The 22,164-nt window shown below is 42.8% G+C and overlaps 1 protein-coding gene across 2 annotated transcripts in view; it reads left to right on the top strand.

Annotated features, from left to right (window-relative positions):
• LOC142657511 (vitamin D3 hydroxylase-associated protein-like) overlaps window positions 1-22,164 on the top strand; it is a 124,964-nt gene that overhangs the window by 29,656 nt on the left and 73,144 nt on the right. For both annotated transcript variants that reach the window (XM_075832547.1, XM_075832546.1), the window contains exons 2-4: window positions 4,607-4,720; window positions 20,752-20,895; window positions 21,101-21,234. In XM_075832547.1, the coding sequence (XP_075688662.1) occupies window positions 4,607-4,720; window positions 20,752-20,895; window positions 21,101-21,234 (392 nt within the window). The remainder of the gene's footprint in view (window positions 1-4,606; window positions 4,721-20,751; window positions 20,896-21,100; window positions 21,235-22,164) is intronic.

Raw genomic sequence — 22,164 nt, 5'->3', positions numbered from 1 at the left:
TACACACTATACACACACTATACATACACATATACACTATACGCATACTATATACACACACATATACACTATACACACACACTATATATATATACACATATACACTATATATACACATATACACTATACACACTATATATACACATACACACTATACACACTATATATACACACAAATATACTATACACACTATATATACACATATATACACATATACACTATACACACACTATATATACACATACACTATACACACACTATATATACACACACACATATACACTATACACACACACTACATATACACGTGTGTGTGTGTGTATATATATATATATATAATATAGCCCCTGAACCCCTGAGGACGCTGTATAGCAGAGCGAAACATGTCGGGGGGGCTCTAATACGTACTTTTTAATCCAAACACGTACCTCCGTTGTCCTTTACACATGCTGAGTGCTTGACTCGCTGGGCTGCAGCCAGGAGCGGCACTGTGTCTGTTAAATACATACGTGGAGCACAGCTAATTTCATTCCAAACGGAGGCGATGTTATTTTAAACAAATTAGTGTAGTTAGTCCCTTTTTTGCTCTAAGAAGCACAATAAAAATGTAACATTTATTTAGTTTACTTTTTCGTGCATTCAAAATTGGCAGTTGGTGTAAGAGGAATTGTTCTGCTGGTAGCAGCTTTTTGTAAATATATGATCCCTAATTCCTGCCAACCGCTGGGGTCCTTTTCTTCATATGTTATATATATATATATATATATATATATATATATACACACTCACTATACACACACTATATATATATACACATATACACTATACACACTACATATACACGCATATAAACATATACACTATACACACACAGACCACATATATACACTATATACACACACCACATATATACACATATACACTATACACACTACATATACACGCATATAAACATATACACTATACACACACAGACCACATATATACACTATATACACACACCACATATATACACATATACACTATACACACTACATATACACGCATATAAACATATACACTATACACACACCACATATATACACTATATACACACTATATATACACTATACACACACTATATATACACACATACACACTATACACACTACATATACATATATATATACAATACAAACTAGACACACACTAGACACATACTATACATACACATATACACAAACTATATATATACACATATAAACAATATACACACACCAAAAATATACACATACACACTATACACACACTATATATTCACATGTATACACATATACACTATACACACATATACACTATACACACACTATATATACACATATAAACAAAACACACACACTATATATACACATATACACTATACTCACTATATATACACACATATACACTATGCACATGCTATATATATATATACACATACACTATACACACCTTATATATATATATATACACACATGCAATATACAAACACTATATACACACACACACACACACACACACACACACACACACACACACACACACACGTACACTATACACACACTTTATATACACATATATACACATATACACTATACACACACTATATATACACATATACACTATACACACTATGTATACACATATACACTATACACACTATATATACACATATACACACATACACTATATATACACATATATACACTATACACAAACTATAAATACACATATTCCCTATACACACACTATATATATACACTATATACACACATATACACTATATATATACACACACACTATACACACACTATATATACACACACACATACACTATACACATACTATATATAGACATATATACACATATACACTATACACAAATTATATATACACATATACACTATACACACACTACACATATAATATACACACACTATATATACACTACCGTTCAAAAGTTTGGGGTCACCCAGAGAATTTTGTGTTTTCCATGAAAACTCACACTTATATTTATCAAATGAGTTGCAAAATGACTAGAAAATATAGTCCAGACATTGACAAGGTTAGAAATAATAATTTTCTCCTTCAGACTTTGCTTTCGTCGCTCCATTTGCAGCAATTCCAGCATTGCAGACCTTTGGCATTCGAGCTGTTAATTTGCGGAGGTCATCGGGAGACATTTCCCCCCCCCCATGCTTCCAGAAGCCCCTCCCACAAGTTGGATTGGCTTGATGGGCACTTCTTGCGTACCATACGGTCAAGCTCCTCCCACAACAGCTCTATGGGGGTGAGATCTGGTGACTGCGCTGGCCACTCCATTACAGATAGAATACCAGCTGCCGGCTTCTTCCCTACATAGTTCCTGCATCATTTGGAGGTGGCTTTGGGTCATTGTCCTGTTGTAGGATGAAATTGGCTCCAATCAAGCGCTGTCCACAGGGTATGGCATGGCGTTGCGGAGTGATCGCCTTCCTTATTCACAATCCCTCTTACCTTGTACAAATCTCCCACTTTACCCCAGACCACCACATGACCTCCACCATGCTTGACAGATGGCGTCCGGCGCTCTTCCAGCATCTTTTCAGTTGTTCTGCGTCTCACAAATGTTCTTCTGTGTGATCCAAACACCTCAAACTTCCATTCGTCTGTCCATAACACTGTTTCCCAATCTTCCTCTGTCCAATGTCTGAGCTTTTGCCCATATTAATCTTTTCCTTTTATTAGCCAGTCTCAGATATGGCTTTTTCTTTGCCACTCTGCCCTGAAGGCCGGCATCCCGGAGTCGCCTCTTCACTGTAGACGTTGACACTGGCGTTTTGCGGGTACTATTTAATGAAGCTGCCAGTTGAGGACCTGTGAGGCGTCTATTTCTCAAACTAGAGACTCTAATGTACTTGTCTTGTTGCTCAGTTGTGCAGCGGGGCCTCCCACTTCTCTTTCTACTCTGGGTAGAGCGTGTTTGTGCTGTCCTCTGAAGGGAGTAGTACACACCGTTGTAGGAAATCTTCCGTTTCTTGGCAATTTCTCGCATGGAATAGCCTTCATTTCTAAGAACAAGAATAGACTGTCGAGTTTCACATGAAAGCTCTCTTTTTCTAGCCATTTGGAGAGTTTAATCGAACCCACAAATGTAATGCTCCAGATTCTCAACTAGCTCAAAGGAAGGTCAGTTTTATAGCTCCTCTAAACAGCAAAACTGTTTACAGCGGTGCTAACATAATTGCACAAGGGTTTTCAAGTGTTTTCTAATCATCCATTAGCCTTCTAACACAGTTAGCAAACACAATGTACCATTAGAACACTGGAGTGATGGTTGCTGGAAATGGGCCTCTATACACCTATGTAGATATTGCATTAAACACCAGACGTTTGCAGCTAGAATAGTCATTTACCACATTAACAATGTATAGAGTGGATTTCTGATTCATTTCATGTTATCTTCATTGAAAAAAACTGTGCTTTTCTTTCAAAAATAAGGAAATTTCTAAGTGACCCTAAACTTTTGATCAGTAGTGTATGTACACATATACACTATACACACACTATATATAAACACATATATTTACACATATACACACATATACAGTATACTTTACACACACTATATATACAAATATTTACACATATATACACATATATACTATACACACACTATATATACACACATATATATTTACACATATACACACATATACAGTACACTATATATACAAATATTTACACATATATACACATATACACTATATACACACTATATATACTCGCATAGTTACACATTTACACATGAACACTATACACATATATACTATACAGACATATATACACATATACACACTATACACATATACACACACATACACACTATATACACTTACATACACTACACACATAAATGCATACACTATACAACACACATATATACATGATACACATATACACACACACACACACATATTTACACATATACACATACACTATATACATATACACACATATACACATACACTATATACATATACACACATATACACATACACTATACACACTCTATATATAAACATATTTACACATGTATACACACATATACACACATATACACACACTATATATACACACACATATTTACACATATACACTATGCATCCTAGCGTCATTGCCTTGGTCCCCAGGAGCTAAACGCTTTCAATGTCTCTAGAGGTCAGGCCTACATACACATTCAAGCAGCCACATGTAGGGTAATAAATGACGTGTGTCGCGCTACACGAGGTGTTGTCTCATTTTCAACTGTTTTGTACCATCAACTGACATGAAGGTTGTTGCTCGACAAATATTGGCACAGGATATCCCCACAGGGCTAGCGTCCTTGTCTAGGTCCCGGGAGCTAAACACTTTCAATGTCTGAGGCACATAATGGCTCCGGCTCTTTTAAGTTTCTCCGTCTTCTTGCTGCCATCATCGGTCTTTCAGCAAGATTTACGGTCAATGTTGGTTCGGATCTTAATATAGGCCGATATCTTTCCAGAATAAAAATAAAACATGCAAGTAGTAAAAGGCAGATTTTTCTTCTCTCGTCTGTTCTTGTAGAATCCTGAAGTGGACGGCAGGACTATCCTAGAGCTGACGTTGGTGGAGCTGACCGAGAAGCTGAAGGACGGGTCCCTGACTCCGGAGAGCGTCCTCTATTCTTATATAGAGAAGGTGAATGGTTCCCTATGGGGTCACATAACCGGAGCTACACGGGTTGGGGATTGCTCTTTATGCCCATAGGGTCAATGATTCCACCATGAAAGTCGATCTGTGACAATTAGTTTTATGTTTATGGGACTAAAAGGACTGGTAATGGTGATGTGCTTCTTCAGCTGTGGCCGCTTTACTTCTTGCTTGTTTTTGATTAACGCTTCAGTCCTATAAGAAGGAACAAATCAGCAATGGCCACCAGTGAAATGATCATCAACTGGGACAATCATTCCTATCATTGCATGGTCCCTGGATGATGAGGTCAGTGAGTTGCTCAGTACATGTAAAGGCAGTGTCTCTGCTCGCCATGTTCACTTGGCAGATGGTGTACTGGTGGTGATGGGTCCATACATGATCAGACATAAGAGATGTCAAACTGTGCTGGGAAAATGCCCCTTCCTGCTGGTTCCAAAAAGTTTTACCCCTTAGCAGTAAGAATTCCCTCCAGACACTTACAATAATCTTTTCTCTGTGGTTGTTGCGGGAAGTTCTCGGACTACAGGATTTCTTCAGTTTTGGCCCCTATGACAACCAGCCGGGTTTCAGCACTTTAAGTGGACAAGTTACATAGTGGTTACGGTTAAATAAGATATGTCTGACATCAACAACCCTTGTCCATATGGATGTAATAGAGGGGGTCCCCCACTCAAAATGCCCCCTTTATGTACCAGGACGGAAAGCAACTCTTTTCGGCATGTTCTGCTACGCTTCATTCGGCCACTGCAGGGGAAATGAATGCCTAGATGCGGCTTCCCCCTGGAGTTGTCTTCATGAGTTAACCCCTTAATTCTGATGCCCAGTGAATATCCAGGTCTGATGAGCCGACCAACTCTGTTTTGTGCTTGTTGTGATCTCTGTTGGTTCCAAGGCCCCAGAACTCTGATGTTGTGTCTCCTCACAGTCATATGGAGACTTCTTCTTGTGTTCTGGATCCTTGTCTTACTGTTGGACCCAATGACACATCATCTTATGGACAGATGACCTGTCTTCTTCTTCTTCTGGTCCTGTTCAGAATTCATGGAATCCTCACTATTGTCCAGGTCCTGGGGCCGCAGGTCTTCTGGGAGGTTCTGTCACTTCCAGGATGAGGGGTCGCTGCAGTAATTATTGGCCAGTCTTGGGAAGATTCACCGCTGCTCCATGACCTGTGTGACCCTCTCCAGACTGAGATTTCAGTAACTTTATTTGTCTAGAATCTTTGTGGTGACTTCTTTATTTTCATGCTTCAGTATATAGTGAGGTCTAAAATCAACAGCAACATGAAGGGCTGAAATTATAGGAAGTTTTTGTAATTGTTTCCTTGTAAGGGGGCAGATGTTTTTACGCTTGGGTGATAAGAGCGTTGCAACCCCATCCTGTGTGATGTAAATCTGTATGTTCCTTTCTTTAAATTTACATTGTGTTTACAGATCAGAAACTCTTCCTTGTGACAAATATGCAATAAATGGAAACACTTGGAAGGAGTTAAAACTTTTATACTGCAATTTATATATGGAGTTGCAGTCACTTTACATTTTCTGGGTAACACATGGAGGATGGGAACAGAATCATAATACAGGATAGTATACATGTTTCTCCCAAGGTTGCAAACTGCTTAACTACCTTTATTTCCCTCCCTTTCCGAAATACCAGATAAAAGGTTTATATGTTCCCTCCCTGTCTCAGGCTCCAGATATCTGGTTTATATGTTCCCTCCCAGTTTCAGGCTCCAGATATCTGGTTTATATGTTCCCTCCCTGTCTCATGCTCCAGATATCTGGTTTATATGTTCCCTCTCTGTCTCAGGCTCCAGATATCTGGTTTATATGTTCCCTCCTCGTCTCAGGCTCCAGATATCTGGTTTATATGTTCCCTCTCTGTCTCAGGCTCCAGATATCTGGTTTATATGTTCCCTCCCTGTCTCATGCTCCAGATATCTGGTTTATATGTTCCCTCCCTGTCTCATGCTCCAGATATCTGGTTTATATGTTCCCTCTCTGTCTCAGGCTCCAGATATCTGGTTTATATGTTCCCTCCCTGTCTCAGGCTCCAGATATCTGGTTTATATGTTCCCTCCTTGTCTCAGGCTCCAGATATCTGGTTTATATGTTCCCTCTCTGTCTCAGGCTCCAGATATCTGGTTTATATGTTCCCCCCCCCTGTCTCATGCTCCAGATATATGGTTTATATGTTCCCTCCCTGTCTCATGCTCCAGATATCTGGTTTATATGTTCCCTCCCTGTCTCCAGATATCTGGTTTATATGTTCTCTCCCTGTTTCAGGCTCCAGATATCTGGTTTATATGTTCCCTCCCTGTCTCAGGCTCCAGATATCTGGTTTATATGTTCCCTCCCTGTCTCAGGCTCCAGATATCTGGTTTATATGTTCCCTCCCTGTCTCAGACTCCAGATATCTGGTTTATATGTTTCCTCCCTGTCTCTGGCTCCAGATATTTGGTTTATATGTTCCCTCCCTGTCTCAGGCTCCAGATATCTGGTTTATATGTTCCCTCCCTGTCTCATGCTCCAGATATCTGGTTTATATGTTCCCTCCCTGTCTCCAGATATCTGGTTTATATGTTCTCTCCCTGTTTCAGGCTCCGGATTTCAGGTTTATATGTTTCCTCTCTGTCTCAGGCTCCAGATATCTGGTTTATATGTTCCCTCCCTGTCTCAGGCTCCAGATATCTGGTTTATATGTTCCCTCCCTGTCTCCAGATATCTGGTTTATATGTTCTCTCCCTGTTTCAGGCTCCAGATATCTGGTTTATATGTTCCCTCCCTGTCTCAGGCTCCAGATATCTGGTTTATATGTTCCCTCCCTGTCTCAGGCTCCAGATATCTGGTTTATATGTTCCCTCCCTGTCTCAGGCTCCAGATATCTGGTTTATATGTTCCCTCCCTATCTCAGTCTCCAGATATCTGGTTTATATGTTCCCTCTCTGTCTCAGGCTCCAGATATCAGGTTTATATGTTCTGTTCCTGTCTCAGGCTGCATATATCTGGTTAATATGTTCCCTCCCTGTCTCTGGCTCCAGATATCTGGTTTATATGTTCCCTCCCTGTCTCAGGCTCCAGATATCTGGTTTATATGTGCCCCTCCCTGTCTCTGGCTCCAGATATCAGGTTTCTATGTTCCCTCCCTGTCTCAGGCTCCAGATATCTGGTTTATATGATCCCCTGCCTGTCTACGGCTCCAGATATCTGGTTTATATGTTCCCTCCTTGTCTGTGGCTCCAGATATCAGGTTTCTATGTTCCCTCCCTGTCTCAGGCTCCAGATATCAGGTTTATATGTTCCCTCTCTGTCTCAGGCTCCAGATATCAGGTTTATATGTTCCCTCTCTGTCTCAGGCTCCAGATATCTGGTTTATATGTTCACTCCCTGTTTTAGGCTCCAGATATCTGGTTTATATGATCCCCTGCCTGTCTACGGCTCCAGATATCTGGTTTATATGTTCCCTCCTTGTCTGTGGCTCCAGATATCAGGTTTCTATGTTCCCTCCCTGTCTCAGGCTCCAGATATCAGGTTTATATGTTCCCTCCCTGTTTTAGGCTCCAGATATCTGGTTTATATGTTCCCTCCTTGTCTGTGGCTCCAGATATCTGATTTATATATTCCCTTCCTGTCTCAGGCTCCAGATATCTGGTGTATATGTTCCCTCCCTGTCTCATGCTCCAGATATCTTGTTTATATGATCCCTCCCTGTCTCAGGCTCCAGATATCTGGTTTATATGTTCCCTCCCTATCTCAGTCTCCAGATATCTGGTTAATATGTTCCATCCCTGTCTCAGGCTGCATATATCTGGTTAATATGTTCCCTCCCTGTCTCAGGCTCCAGATATCAGGTTTATATGTTCCCTCCCTGACTCAGGCTCCAGATATCAGGTTTATATGTTCCCTCCCTGTCTCAGGCTCCAGATATGTGGTTTTTATGTTTCCTCCCTGTCTCAGTCTCCAGATGTCTAGTTTATATGTTCCCTCCCTGTCTCAGGCTCCAGATATCTAGTTTATATGTTCCTTCAATGTCTCAGTCTCCAGATATCTGGTTTATATGTTCCCTCCCTGTCTCAGGCTCCAGATATCTGGTTTATATGTTTCCTCCCTGTCTCAGGCTCCAGATATCTGATTTATATGTTCCCTCCCTGTCTCAGGCTCCAGATATCTGATTTATATGTTCTCTCCCTGTTTCAGGCTCCAGATATCTGGTTTATATGATCCCTCCCTGTCTCAGGCTCCAGATATCTGGTTTATATGTTCCCTCCCTGTCTCAGGCTCCAGATATCTGGTTTATATGTTCCCTCCCTGTCTCAGGCTCCAGATATCTGGTTTATATGTTCCCTCCCTGTCTCAGTCTCCAGATATCTGGTTTATATGTCCCCCCCCTGTCTCAGGCTCCAGATATCTGGTTTATATGTTTCCTCCCTGTCTCAGGCTCCAGATATCTAGTTTATATGTTCCTTCAATGTCTCAGTCTCCAGATATCTGGTTTATATGTTCCCTCCCTGTCTCAGGCTCCAGATATCTGGTTTATATGTTCCCTCCCCGTCTCAGGCTCCAGATATCTGATTTATATGTTCTCTCCCTGTTTCAGGCTCCAGATATCTGGTTTATATGATCCCTCCCTGTCTCAGGCTCCAGATATCTGGTTTATATGTTCCCTCCCTGTCTCAGGCTCCAGATATCTGGTTTATATGTTCCCTCCCTATCTCAGTCTCCAGATATCTGGTTTATATGTTCCATCCCTGTCTCAGGCTGCATATATTTGGTTAATATGTTGCCTCCCTGTCTCAGGCTCCAGATATCTGGTTTATATGTTCCCTCCCTGTCTCAGGCTGCATATATCTGGTTAATATGTTCCCTCCCTGTCTCTGGTTCCAGATATCTGGTTTATGTGTTCCCTCTCTGTCTCAGGCTCCAGATATCTGGTTTATATTTCCATGTTTGTCTCAGGCTCCAGATATCTGGTTTATATGTTCCCTCCCTGTCTCAGGCTCCAGATATCTGATTTACATATTCCCTTCCTGTCTCAGGCTCCAGATATCTGGTTTATATGTTCCCTCCCTGTCTCAGGCTCCAGATATCTGGTTTATATGTTCCCTCCCTGTCTCAGGCTCCAGATATCAGGTTTATATGTTCCCTCTCTGTCTCAGGCTCCAGATATCTGGTTTATATGTTCCCTCCTTGTCTGTGGCTCCAGATATCTGGTTTATATGTTCCCTCCCTGTCTCAGGCTATAGATATCTGGTTTATATGGTCCCTCCCTGTCTCAGGCTCCAGATATCTGGTTTATATGTTCCCTCCTTGTCTGTGGCTCCAGATATCTGGTTTATATGTTCCCTCCCTGTCTCAGGCTATAGATATCTGGTTTATATGTTTCCTCCCATCTCAAGCTCCAGATATTTGGTTTATATGTTTCCTCCCTGTCTCTGACTCCAATTATCTGGTTTATATGTTTCCTCCCTGTCTCAGGCTCCAGATATCTGGTTTATATGTTTCCTCCCTGTCTCAGTCTCCAATTATCTGGTTTCTATGTTCCCTCCCAGTCTCAGGCTCCAGATATCTGGTTTATATGTTCCCTCCCTGTCTCAGACTCCAGATATCAGGTTTATATGTTCCCTCCCTGTCTCAGGCTATAGATATCTGGTTTATATGTTTCCTCCCATCTCAAGCTCCAGATATTTGGTTTATATGTTTCCTCCCTGTCTCTGACTCCAATTATCTGGTTTATATGTTTCCTCCCTGTCTCAGGCTCCAGATATCTGGTTTATATGTTCCCTCCCTATCTCAGTCTCCAGATATCTGGTTAATATGTTCCATCCCTGTCTCAGGCTGCATATATCTGGTTAATATGTTCCCTCCCTGTCTCAGGCTCCAGATATCAGGTTTATATGTTCCCTCCCTGACTCAGGCTCCAGATATCAGGTTTATATGTTCCCTCCCTGTCTCAGGCTCCAGATATGTGGTTTTTATGTTTCCTCCCTGTCTCAGTCTCCAGATGTCTAGTTTATATGTTCCCTCCCTGTCTCAGGCTCCAGATATCTAGTTTATATGTTCCTTCAATGTCTCAGTCTCCAGATATCTGGTTTATATGTTCCCTCCCTGTCTCAGGCTCCAGATATCTGGTTTATATGTTTCCTCCCTGTCTCAGGCTCCAGATATCTGATTTATATGTTCCCTCCCTGTCTCAGGCTCCAGATATCTGATTTATATGTTCTCTCCCTGTTTCAGGCTCCAGATATCTGGTTTATATGATCCCTCCCTGTCTCAGGCTCCAGATATCTGGTTTATATGTTCCCTCCCTGTCTCAGGCTCCAGATATCTGGTTTATATGTTCCCTCCCTGTCTCAGGCTCCAGATATCTGGTTTATATGTTCCCTCCCTGTCTCAGTCTCCAGATATCTGGTTTATATGTCCCCCCCCTGTCTCAGGCTCCAGATATCTGGTTTATATGTTTCCTCCCTGTCTCAGGCTCCAGATATCTAGTTTATATGTTCCTTCAATGTCTCAGTCTCCAGATATCTGGTTTATATGTTCCCTCCCTGTCTCAGGCTCCAGATATCTGGTTTATATGTTCCCTCCCCGTCTCAGGCTCCAGATATCTGATTTATATGTTCTCTCCCTGTTTCAGGCTTCAGATATCTGGTTTATATGATCCCTCCCTGTCTCAGGCTCCAGATATCTGGTTTATATGTTCCCTCCCTGTCTCAGGCTCCAGATATCTGGTTTATATGTTCCCTCCCTATCTCAGTCTCCAGATATCTGGTTTATATGTTCCATCCCTGTCTCAGGCTGCATATATTTGGTTAATATGTTGCCTCCCTGTCTCAGGCTCCAGATATCTGGTTTATATGTTCCCTCCCTGTCTCAGGCTGCATATATCTGGTTAATATGTTCCCTCCCTGTCTCTGGTTCCAGATATCTGGTTTATGTGTTCCCTCTCTGTCTCAGGCTCCAGATATCTGGTTTATATTTCCATGTTTGTCTCAGGCTCCAGATATCTGGTTTATATGTTCCCTCCCTGTCTCAGGCTCCAGATATCTGATTTACATATTCCCTTCCTGTCTCAGGCTCCAGATATCTGGTTTATATGTTCCCTCCCTGTCTCAGGCTCCAGATATCTGGTTTATATGTTCCCTCCCTGTCTCAGGCTCCAGATATCAGGTTTATATGTTCCCTCTCTGTCTCAGGCTCCAGATATCTGGTTTATATGTTCCCTCCTTGTCTGTGGCTCCAGATATCTGGTTTATATGTTCCCTCCCTGTCTCAGGCTATAGATATCTGGTTTATATGGTCCCTCCCTGTCTCAGGCTCCAGATATCTGGTTTATATGTTCCCTCCTTGTCTGTGGCTCCAGATATCTGGTTTATATGTTCCCTCCCTGTCTCAGGCTATAGATATCTGGTTTATATGTTTCCTCCCATCTCAAGCTCCAGATATTTGGTTTATATGTTTCCTCCCTGTCTCTGACTCCAATTATCTGGTTTATATGTTTCCTCCCTGTCTCAGGCTCCAGATATCTGGTTTATATGTTTCCTCCCTGTCTCAGTCTCCAATTATCTGGTTTCTATGTTCCCTCCCAGTCTCAGGCTCCAGATATCTGGTTTATATGTTCCCTCCCTGTCTCAGACTCCAGATATCAGGTTTATATGTTCCCTCCCTGTCTCAGGCTATAGATATCTGGTTTATATGTTTCCTCCCATCTCAAGCTCCAGATATTTGGTTTATATGTTTCCTCCCTGTCTCTGACTCCAATTATCTGGTTTATATGTTTCCTCCCTGTCTCAGGCTCCAGATATCTGGTTTATATGTTTCCTCCCTGTCTCAGTCTCCAATTATCTGGTTTATATGTTCCCTCCATGTCTCAGGCTCCAGATATCCGGTTTATATGTTCCGTTCCTGTTTATGGCTCCAGATATTTGGTTTATATGTTTCCTCCCTGTCTCAGGCTCCAGATATCTGATTTATATGTTTCCTCCCTGTCTCAGGCTCCAGATATCTGATTTATATGTTCTCTCCCTGTTTCAGGCTCCAGATATCTGGTTTATATGATCCCTCCCTGTCTCAGGCTCCAGATATCTGGTTTATATGTTCCCTCCCTGTCTCAGGCTCCAGATATCTGGTTTATATGTTCCCTCCCTGTCTCAGGCTGCATATATCTGGTTAATATGTTCCCTCCCTGTCTCTGGTTCCAGATATCTGGTTTATGTGTTCCCTCTCTGTCTCAGGCTCCAGATATCTGGTTTATATTTCCATGTTTGTCTCAGGCTCCAGATATCTGGTTTATATGTTCCCTCCCTGTCTCAGGCTCCAGATATCTGATTTACATATTCCCTTCCTGTCTCAGGCTCCAGATATCTGGTTTATATGTTCCCTCCCTGTCTCAGGCTCCAGATATCTGGTTTATATGTTCCCTCTCTGTCTCAGGCTCCAGATATCTGGTTTATATGTTCCCTCCTTGTCTGTGGCTCCAGATATCTGGTTTATATGTTCCCTCCCTGTCTCAGGCTATAGATATCTGGTTTATATGGTCCCTCCCTGTCTCAGGCTCCAGATATCTGGTTTATATGTTCCCTCCTTGTCTGTGGCTCCAGATATCTGGTTTATATGTTCCCTCCCTGTCTCAGGCTATAGATATCTGGTTTATATGTTTCCTCCCATCTCAAGCTCCAGATATTTGGTTTATATGTTTCCTCCCTGTCTCTGACTCCAATTATCTGGTTTATATGTTTCCTCCCTGTCTCAGGCTCCAGATATCTGGTTTATATGTTTCCTCCCTGTCTCAGTTTCCAGATATCAGATTTATATGTTCCCTCTCTGTCTTAGGCTCCAGTTATCTGGTTTATATGTTCCCTCCCTGTCTCAGGCTCCAGATATCAGGTTTATATGTTCACTCCCTGTTTTAGGCTCCACATATCTGGTTTATATGTTCCCTCCCTGTCTCAGGCTCCACATATCTGGTTTATATGTTTCCTCCCGTCTCAGGCTTCAGATATTTGGTTTATATGTTTCCTCCTTGTCTCAGGCTCCAGATATCTGGTTTATATGTTCCCTCTCTGTCTCTGGCTCCAGATATCTGGTTTATATGTTCCCTCCCTGTCTCAGGCTCCAGATATCTGGTTTATATGTTTCCTCCCTGTCTAAGGCTCCAGATATTTGGTTTATATGTTTCCTCCCTGTCCCAGGCTCCAGATATCTGGTTTATATGTTCCCTCTCTGTCTCAGGCTCCAGATATCTGGTTTATATGTTCCCTCCTTGTCTCAGGCTCCAGATATCTGGTTTATATGTCCCCTCACTGTCTCAGGCTCCAGATATCTGGTTTATATGTTTCCTCCCATCTCAGGCTCCAGATATTTGGTTTATATGTTTCCTCCCTGTGTCAGGCTCCAGATATCTGGTTTATATGTTCCCTCTCTGTCTCTGGCTCCAGATATCTGGTTTATATGTTCCCCCCTGTCTCAGGCTCCAGATATCTGGTTTATATGTTTCCTCCTGTCTCAGGCTCCAGATATCTGGTTTATATGTTCCCTCCCTGTCTCAGGCTCCAGATATCTGGTTTATATGTTCCCTCCCTGTCTCAGGCTCCAGATATCAGGTTTATATGTTCCCTCTCTGTCTCAGGCTCCAGATATCTGGTTTATATGTTCCCTCCTTGTCTGTGGCTCCAGATATCTGGTTTATATGTTCCCTCCCTGTCTCAGGCTATAGATATCTGGTTTATATGGTCCCTCCCTGTCTCAGGCTCCAGATATCTGGTTTATATGTTCCCTCCTTGTCTGTGGCTCCAGATATCTGGTTTATATGTTCCCTCCCTGTCTCAGGCTATAGATATCTGGTTTATATGTTTCCTCCCATCTCAAGCTCCAGATATTTGGTTTATATGTTTCCTCCCTGTCTCTGACTCCAATTATCTGGTTTATATGTTTCCTCCCTGTCTCAGGCTCCAGATATCTGGTTTATATGTTTCCTCCCTGTCTCAGTCTCCAGATATCAGATTTATATGTTCCCTCTCTGTCTTAGGCTCCAGTTATCTGGTTTATATGTTCCCTCCCTGTCTCAGGCTCCAGATATCAGGTTTATATGTTCACTCCCTGTTTTAGGCTCCACATATCTGGTTTATATGTTCCCTCCCTGTCTCAGGCTCCACATATCTGGTTTATATGTTTCCTCCCGTCTCAGGCTTCAGATATTTGGTTTATATGTTTCCTCCTTGTCTCAGGCTCCAGATATCTGGTTTATATGTTCCCTCTCTGTCTCTGGCTCCAGATATCTGGTTTATATGTTCCCTCCCTGTCTCAGGCTCCAGATATCTGGTTTATATGTTTCCTCCCTGTCTAAGGCTCCAGATATTTGGTTTATATGTTTCCTCCCTGTCTCAGGCTCCAGATATCTGGTTTATATGTTCCCTCTCTGTCTCAGGCTCCAGATATCTGGTTTATATGTTCCCTCCTTGTCTCAGGCTCCAGATATCTGGTTTATATGTCCCCTCACTGTCTCAGGCTCCAGATATCTGGTTTATATGTTTCCTCCCATCTCAGGCTCCAGATATTTGGTTTATATGTTTCCTCCCTGTGTCAGGCTCCAGATATCTGGTTTATATGTTCCCTCTCTGTCTCTGGCTCCAGATATCTGGTTTATATGTTCCCCCCTGTCTCAGGCTCCAGATATCTGGTTTATATGTTTCCTCCTGTCTCAGGCTCCAGATATCTGGTTTATATGTTTCCTCCCTGTCTCAGGCTCCAGATATGTGGTTTATATGTTCCCTCCCTGTTTCAGGCTCCAGATATCTGGTTGATATGTTCCCTCCCTGTCTCAGACTCCAATTATCTGGTTTCTATGTTCCCTCCCAGTCTCAGGCTCCAGATATCTGGTTTATATGTTCCCTCCCTGTCTCAGACTCCAGATATCTGGTTTATATGTTCCGTTCCTGTATCAGGCTCCAGATATCTGGTTTATATGTTCCGTTCCTGTTTCTGGCTCCAGATATCTGGTGTATATGTTCCGTTCCTGTATTAGGCTCCAGATATCTGGTTTATATGTCCCCTCCCTGTCTCAGGCTCCAGATATTTGGTTTATGTGTACCCTCCCTGTCTCAGTCTCCAGATATCTGGTTTATATGGTCCCTCTCTGTCTCAGACTCCAGATATCTGGTTTATATGTTCCGTTCCTGTTTCTGGCTCCAGATATCTGGTTTATACGTTCCCTCCCTGTCTCAGGCTCCAGATATCTGGTTTATATGTTCCCTCTCTGTCTCAGGCTCCAGATATCTTGTTTTTTATGTTCCTTCTCTGTCTCTGTCTCCAGATATCTTGTTTATATTTTCCCTCTCTGTCTCAGGCTCCAGATATCAGGTTTATATGTTCCCTCCCTGTCTCTGGCTCCAGATATCAGGTTTATATGTTCCCTCCCTGTCTCCGGCTCCAGATGTCAGGTTTATATGTGCCCTTCCTGTCTCAGGCTCCAGATATCTTGTTTATATGTTTCCTCCTTGTCTGAGGCTCCAGATATCTGGTTTATATGTTCCCTCCCTGATCAGTCTCCAGATATCTGGTTTATATGTCCCCTCCCTGTCTCAGGCTACAGATATCTGGTTTATATGTTCCCTCCCTGTCTCAGACTCCAGATATCTGGTTTCCATGTTCCCTCCCTGTCTCAGGCTCCAGATATTTGGTTTATATGTTCCCTCCCTGTCTCAGGCTCCAGATATCTGGTTTATATGTTCCCTCTCTGTCTCAGGCTTCAGATATCTGGTTTATATGTTCCCTCCCTGTCTCAGGCTCCAGATATCTGTTTTATATGTTCCCTTCCTGTCTCAGACTCCAGATATCAGGTTTATATGTTCCCTCCCTGTCTCAGGCTCCAGATATATGTTTTATATGTTCCCTCCCTGTCTCAGGCTCCAGATATCTGGTTTATATGTTCCCTCTCTGTCTCAGGCTCCAGATATCTGGTTTATATGTTCCCTCCCTGTCTCAGGCTCCAGATATCTGTTTTATATGTTCCCTCCCTGTCTCAGACTCCAGATATCAGGTTTATATGTTCCCTCCCTGTCTCAGGCTCCAGATATATGTTTTATATGTTCCCTCACTGTCTCAGGCTCCAGATATCTGGTTTATATGTTCTCTCCCTGTCTCAGGCTTCAGATATCTGGTTTATATGTTCCCTCCCTGTTTCAGGCTCCAGATATCTGGTTTATATGTTCCCTCCCTGTCTCTGGCTCCAGATATCTGGTCTATATGTTTCCTCCTGTCTCAGGCTCCAGATATCAGGTTTATATGTTCCCTCCCTGTGTCAGGCTCCAGATATCTGGTTATATGTCCCCTCTCTGTCTCAGACTCCAGATATCTTGTTTATATGTTCCCTCCCTGATCAGTCTCCAGACATCTGGTTTATAAGTTCCCTCCCTGTCTCAGGCTCCAGATATCTGGTTTATATTTCCATGTCTATCTCAGGCTCCAGATATCTGGTTTATATGTTCCCTCCCTGTCTCAGGCTCCAGATATCTGGTTTATATGTTCCGTTCCTGTATCAGGCTCCAGATATCTGGTTTATATGTTCCGTTCCTGTTTCTGGCTCCAGATATCTGGTGTATATGTTCCGTTCCTGTATTAGGCTCCAGATATCTGGTTTATATGTCCCCTCCCTGTCTCAGGCTCCAGATATTTGGTTTATGTGTACCCTCCCTGTCTCAGTCTCCAGATATCTGGTTTATATGGTCCCTCTCTGTCTCAGACTCCAGATATCAGGTTTATATGTTCCCTCCCTGTCTCAGGCTCCAGATATCTGGTTTATATGTTCCGTTCCTGTTTCTGGCTCCAGATATCTGGTTTATACGTTCCCTCCCTGTCTCAGGCTCCAGATATCTGGTTTATATGTTCCCTCTCTGTCTCAGGCTCCAGATATCTTGTTTTTTATGTTCCTTCTCTGTCTCTGTCTCCAGATATCTTGTTTATATTTTCCCTCTCTGTCATAGGCTCCAGATATCAGGTTTATATGTTCCCTCCCTGTCTCTGGCTCCAGATATCAGGTTTATATGTTCCCTCCCTGTCTCTGGCTCCAGATATCAGGTTTATATGTTCCCTCCCTGTCTCCGGCTCCAGATATCAGGTTTTTATGTTCCCTCCCTGATCAGTCTCCAGATATCTTGTTTATATGTTCCCCCCCTGTCTCAGGCTCCAGATATCAGGTTTATATGTTCCCTCCCTGTCTCAGGCTCCAGATATCAGGTTTATATGTTCCGTTCCTGTCTCAGGCTCCAGATCTCTGGTTTATATGTTTCCTCCTGTCTCAGGCTCCAGATATCTGGTTTATATGTTCCCTCCCTGTGTCAGGCTCAATATATCTGGTTTATATGTTCTCTCTCTGTCTCAGGCTCCAGATATCTGGTTTATATGTTCCCTCTCTGTCTCAGGCTCCAGATATCTGGTTTATATGTTCACTCCCTGTCTCAGGCTCCAGATATCAGGTTTATATGTTCCCTCCCTGTTTCAGGCTCCAGATATCTGGTTTATATGTTCCCTCTCTGTCTCAGGCTCCAGATATCTGGTTTATATGTTCCCCCTCTGTTTCAGGCTCCAGATATCTGATTTATATGTTCCCTCCCTGTCTCAGGCTCCAGATATCTGGTTTATATGTTCCCTCCCTGTCTCAGGCTCCAGATATAAGGTTTATATGTTGCCTCCCTGTCTCAGGCTCCAGATATCTGGTTTATATGTTCCCTCCCTGTCTCAGGCTCCAGATATCTGGTTTATATGTTCCCTCCCTGTCTCCGGCTCCAGATATCAGGTTTATATGTTCCCTCCCTGTCTCAGGCTCCAGATATCAGGTTTATATGTTCCCTCCCTGTTTCAGGCTCCAGATATCTGATTTATATGTTCTCTCCCTTTCTCAGGCTCCAGATATCTGGTTTATATGTTCCCTCTCTGTCTCAGGCTCCAGATATCTGGTTTATATGTCCCCTCCATGTCTCAGGCTCCAGATATCTGGTTTATATGTTCCCCCTCTGTTTCAGGCTCCAGATATCTGATTTATATGTTCCCTCCCTGTCTCAGGCTCCAGATATAAGGTTTATATGTTGCCTCCCTGTCTCAGGCTCCAGATATCTGGTTTATATGTTCCCTCCCTGTCTCAGGCTCCAGATATCTGGTTTATATGTTCCCTCCCTGTCTCCGGCTCCAGATATCAGGTTTATATGTTCCCTCCCTGTCTCCGGCTCCAGATATCAGGTTTATATGTTCCCTCTCTGTCTCATGCTCAAGATATCAGGTTTATATGTTCCCTCCCTGTCTCCGGCTCCAGATATCTGGTTTATATGTTCCCTCCCTGTCTCAGGCTCCAGATATCAGGTTTTATATGTTTCCTCCTTGTCTCAGGCTCCAGATATCTGGTTTATATGTTCCCTCCCTGTCTCAGGCTACAGATATCTGGTTTATATGTTTCCTCCCTGTCTCAGTCTCCAGATATCAGGTTTATATGTTCCCTCCCTGTCTCAGGCTGAAGATATCTGGTTTATATGTTCCCTCCTTGTCTCATGCTCCAGATATCAGGTTTATATGTTCCCTCCCTGTCTCAGACTCCAGATATCTGGTTTATATGTTCTCTTCCTGTCTCAGGCTCCAGATATCTGGTGTATATGTTCCCTCCCTGTCTCAGGCTCCAGATATCTGGTTTATATGTTTCCTCCCTGTCTCAGGCTCCAGATATCTGGTTTATATGTCCCCTCACTGTCTCAGGCTCCAGATATCTGGTTTATATGTTCCGTTCCTGTCTCAGGCTCCAGATCTCTGGTTTATATGTTCCCTCCCTGTGTCAGGCTGAAGATATCTGGTTTATATGTTCCCTCCTTGTCTCATGCTCCAGATATCAGGTTTATATGTTCCCTCCCTGTCTCAGACTCCAGATATCTGGTTTATATGTTCTCTTCCTGTCTCAGGCTCCAGATATCTGGTGTATATGTTAACTCTCTGTCTCAGGGTCCAGATATCAGGTTTATATGTTCCCTCTCTGTCTCAGGCTCCAGATATCTGGTTTATATGTTCCCTCCCTGTCTCTGGCTCCAGATATCTGGTTTATATGTTCCCTCCCTGTCTCAGGCTCCAGATATCTGGTTTATATGTTCCGTTCCTGTCTCAGGCTCCAGATCTCTGGTTTATATGTTTCCTCCTGTCTCAGGCTCCAGATATCTGGTTTATATGTTCCCTCCCTGTGTCAGGCTCAATATATCTGGTTTATATGTTCCCTCTCTGTCTCAGGCTCCAGATATCTGGTTTATATGTTCCCTCTCTGTCTCAGGCTCCAGATATCTGGTTTATATGTTCCCTCTCTGTCTCAGGCTCCAGATATCAGGTTTATATGTCCCCTCCCTGTCTCAGGCTCCAGATATCAGGTTTATATGTTCCCTCTCTGTCTCAGGCTCCAGATATCAGGTTTATATGTCCCCTCTCTGTCTCAGGCTCCAGATATCTGGTTTATATGTTCCCTCTCTGTCTCAGGCTCCAGATATCAGGTTTATATGTCCCCTCCCTGTCTCAGGCTCCAGATATCAGGTTTATATGTTCCCTCTCTGTCTCAGGCTCCAGATATCAGGTTTATATGTCCCCTCTCTGTCTCAGGCTCCAGATATCTGGTTTATATGTTCCCTCTCTGTCTCAGGCTCCAGATATCAGGTTTATATGTCCCCTCCCTGTCTCAGGCTCCAGATATCAGGTTTATATGTTCCCTCTCTGTCTCAGGCTCCAGATATCAGGTTTATATGTCCCCTCTCTGTCTCAGGCTCCAGATATCTGGTTTATATGTCCCCTCCCTGTCTACGGCTCCAGATATCAGGTTTATATGTCCCCTCTCTGTCTCAGGCTCCAGATATCAGGTTTATATGTCCCCTCCCTGTCTCAGGCTCCAGATATCAGGTTTATATGTTCCCTCTCTGTCTCAGGCTCCAGATATCAGGTTTATATGTTCCCTCCCTGTCTCAGGCTCCAGATATCAGGTTTTATTTTTTCTTCTCTCTACTTTAGGCCCTGGAAGTGAATGACAACTTGAACTGTGTGACGATTTTCTTGTCTGACTGTCAGGCTCAGTTGGAGGGACTGAGAGAGCATCGGGTGAGGGGTCCCCTGTATGGAGTCCCTGTCTCTATAAAGGAACATGTTGGTTATCAGGTAATGGTCACAGGAAAGGTCCATAATACCCCACATGGGGCAGAGACACTTATATATATTAGTTGGTCACCCCAAGATCATCATTTGATTCGATTGTTATCCCTTTGGGAAAGGACTGAGATATGCAGAAAGTAAAATAGTTTCCTGGAAGACAATTCTGCGATGGAGCAGGGATTCCTCACCAGATGTCTGGGTGTATTTTCAGGGTCACCCCTCCACCTGTGGCTTGGTTCAATATCTTGATGTTCTGGAGAAGGAGGACAGCGTCATCGTCAGTGTCTTGAAGAAGCAGGGGGCCATTGTATTTACCAAGACAAATGTTCCGCAGTCTCTATTCTGGTAAGTACAAAGTAACTGAGACATTCTTAAAGGTAATTCCTAGATTTTTTCCCAAGTTCTAATATTTTGGTTTTTGCTAAATTCAGCGTTAGCTTTTAGAATGTTATAAATGCCTTTGATATTTTTCGTGGACTTATCAAGCCATCCAAACAGCTTCAAATTACAAAGAGGGTGGAAGCAAAGTGTCTAATTCGCAGATATTTATAGATGTCGCTTCTTAGTAGTGAATAGTTAGATATTAAATATTCAAAGGAGCTAAGTTGGTTTTGCAGATATATATGAGATAAGTTAAATATACCTCTGGTCTTCCAATTTGTTACATTTAAGTCAGGAATAGCTAGTTCGAAAATGTCAATAGGAAATTATGATTTAGGGAGAGAGAGTTTATCAATCGATTCCTTCTGCAAGTAAGACCGGCAGGTTAAAATAGCAGTCATAAATGGAGAAATTCTAGAAGAACGGGGACATTCCAAAGAGCTAAAAAGAGGAGTGCTTTAATATTAGAAGGGAAAATGTAGAAAGATTCAATTTGGACCCAGTGTTTAGAGAGGTTTGCCTGCTAACCTGAACTAAAAAGTGCCACCTAGGTAGCTATATATGGGAAGCAACCCTCGGTTTACGATAGGACCATATATATCCCATGAGAATCCGTTGGAGGCGGCGAAAGAATGACTTCGGAATATTTATTGGGACCGTTCGAAATAAATATAAGAGCTTCGGTAACAATAACATTTTAAAAGTAGCGACCCTACTGTCACGAAGGGTCTGTGGACCCACTGGGCCATACCGTCTTGGCGGTATGGCAGCTGGCCAACAGGACGCAGGTCAAAGTCTATAGTTCGTCTAGAGTACCTGTGGCAGCTCGGACAGTAGCAAGGCAGGCTTGGCAGGAACTTGGCATCAGGTGGACGTCAGGTGTGGAGAAGCAGA

This window comes from Rhinoderma darwinii, chromosome 7 (genome assembly GCF_050947455.1).
Source record: "Rhinoderma darwinii isolate aRhiDar2 chromosome 7, aRhiDar2.hap1, whole genome shotgun sequence".
NCBI lineage: Eukaryota > Metazoa > Chordata > Amphibia > Anura > Rhinodermatidae > Rhinoderma > Rhinoderma darwinii.
The sequence above is the reverse complement of the archived record's forward strand: the minus strand, read 5'-3'. Positions and strand labels throughout refer to the sequence as shown.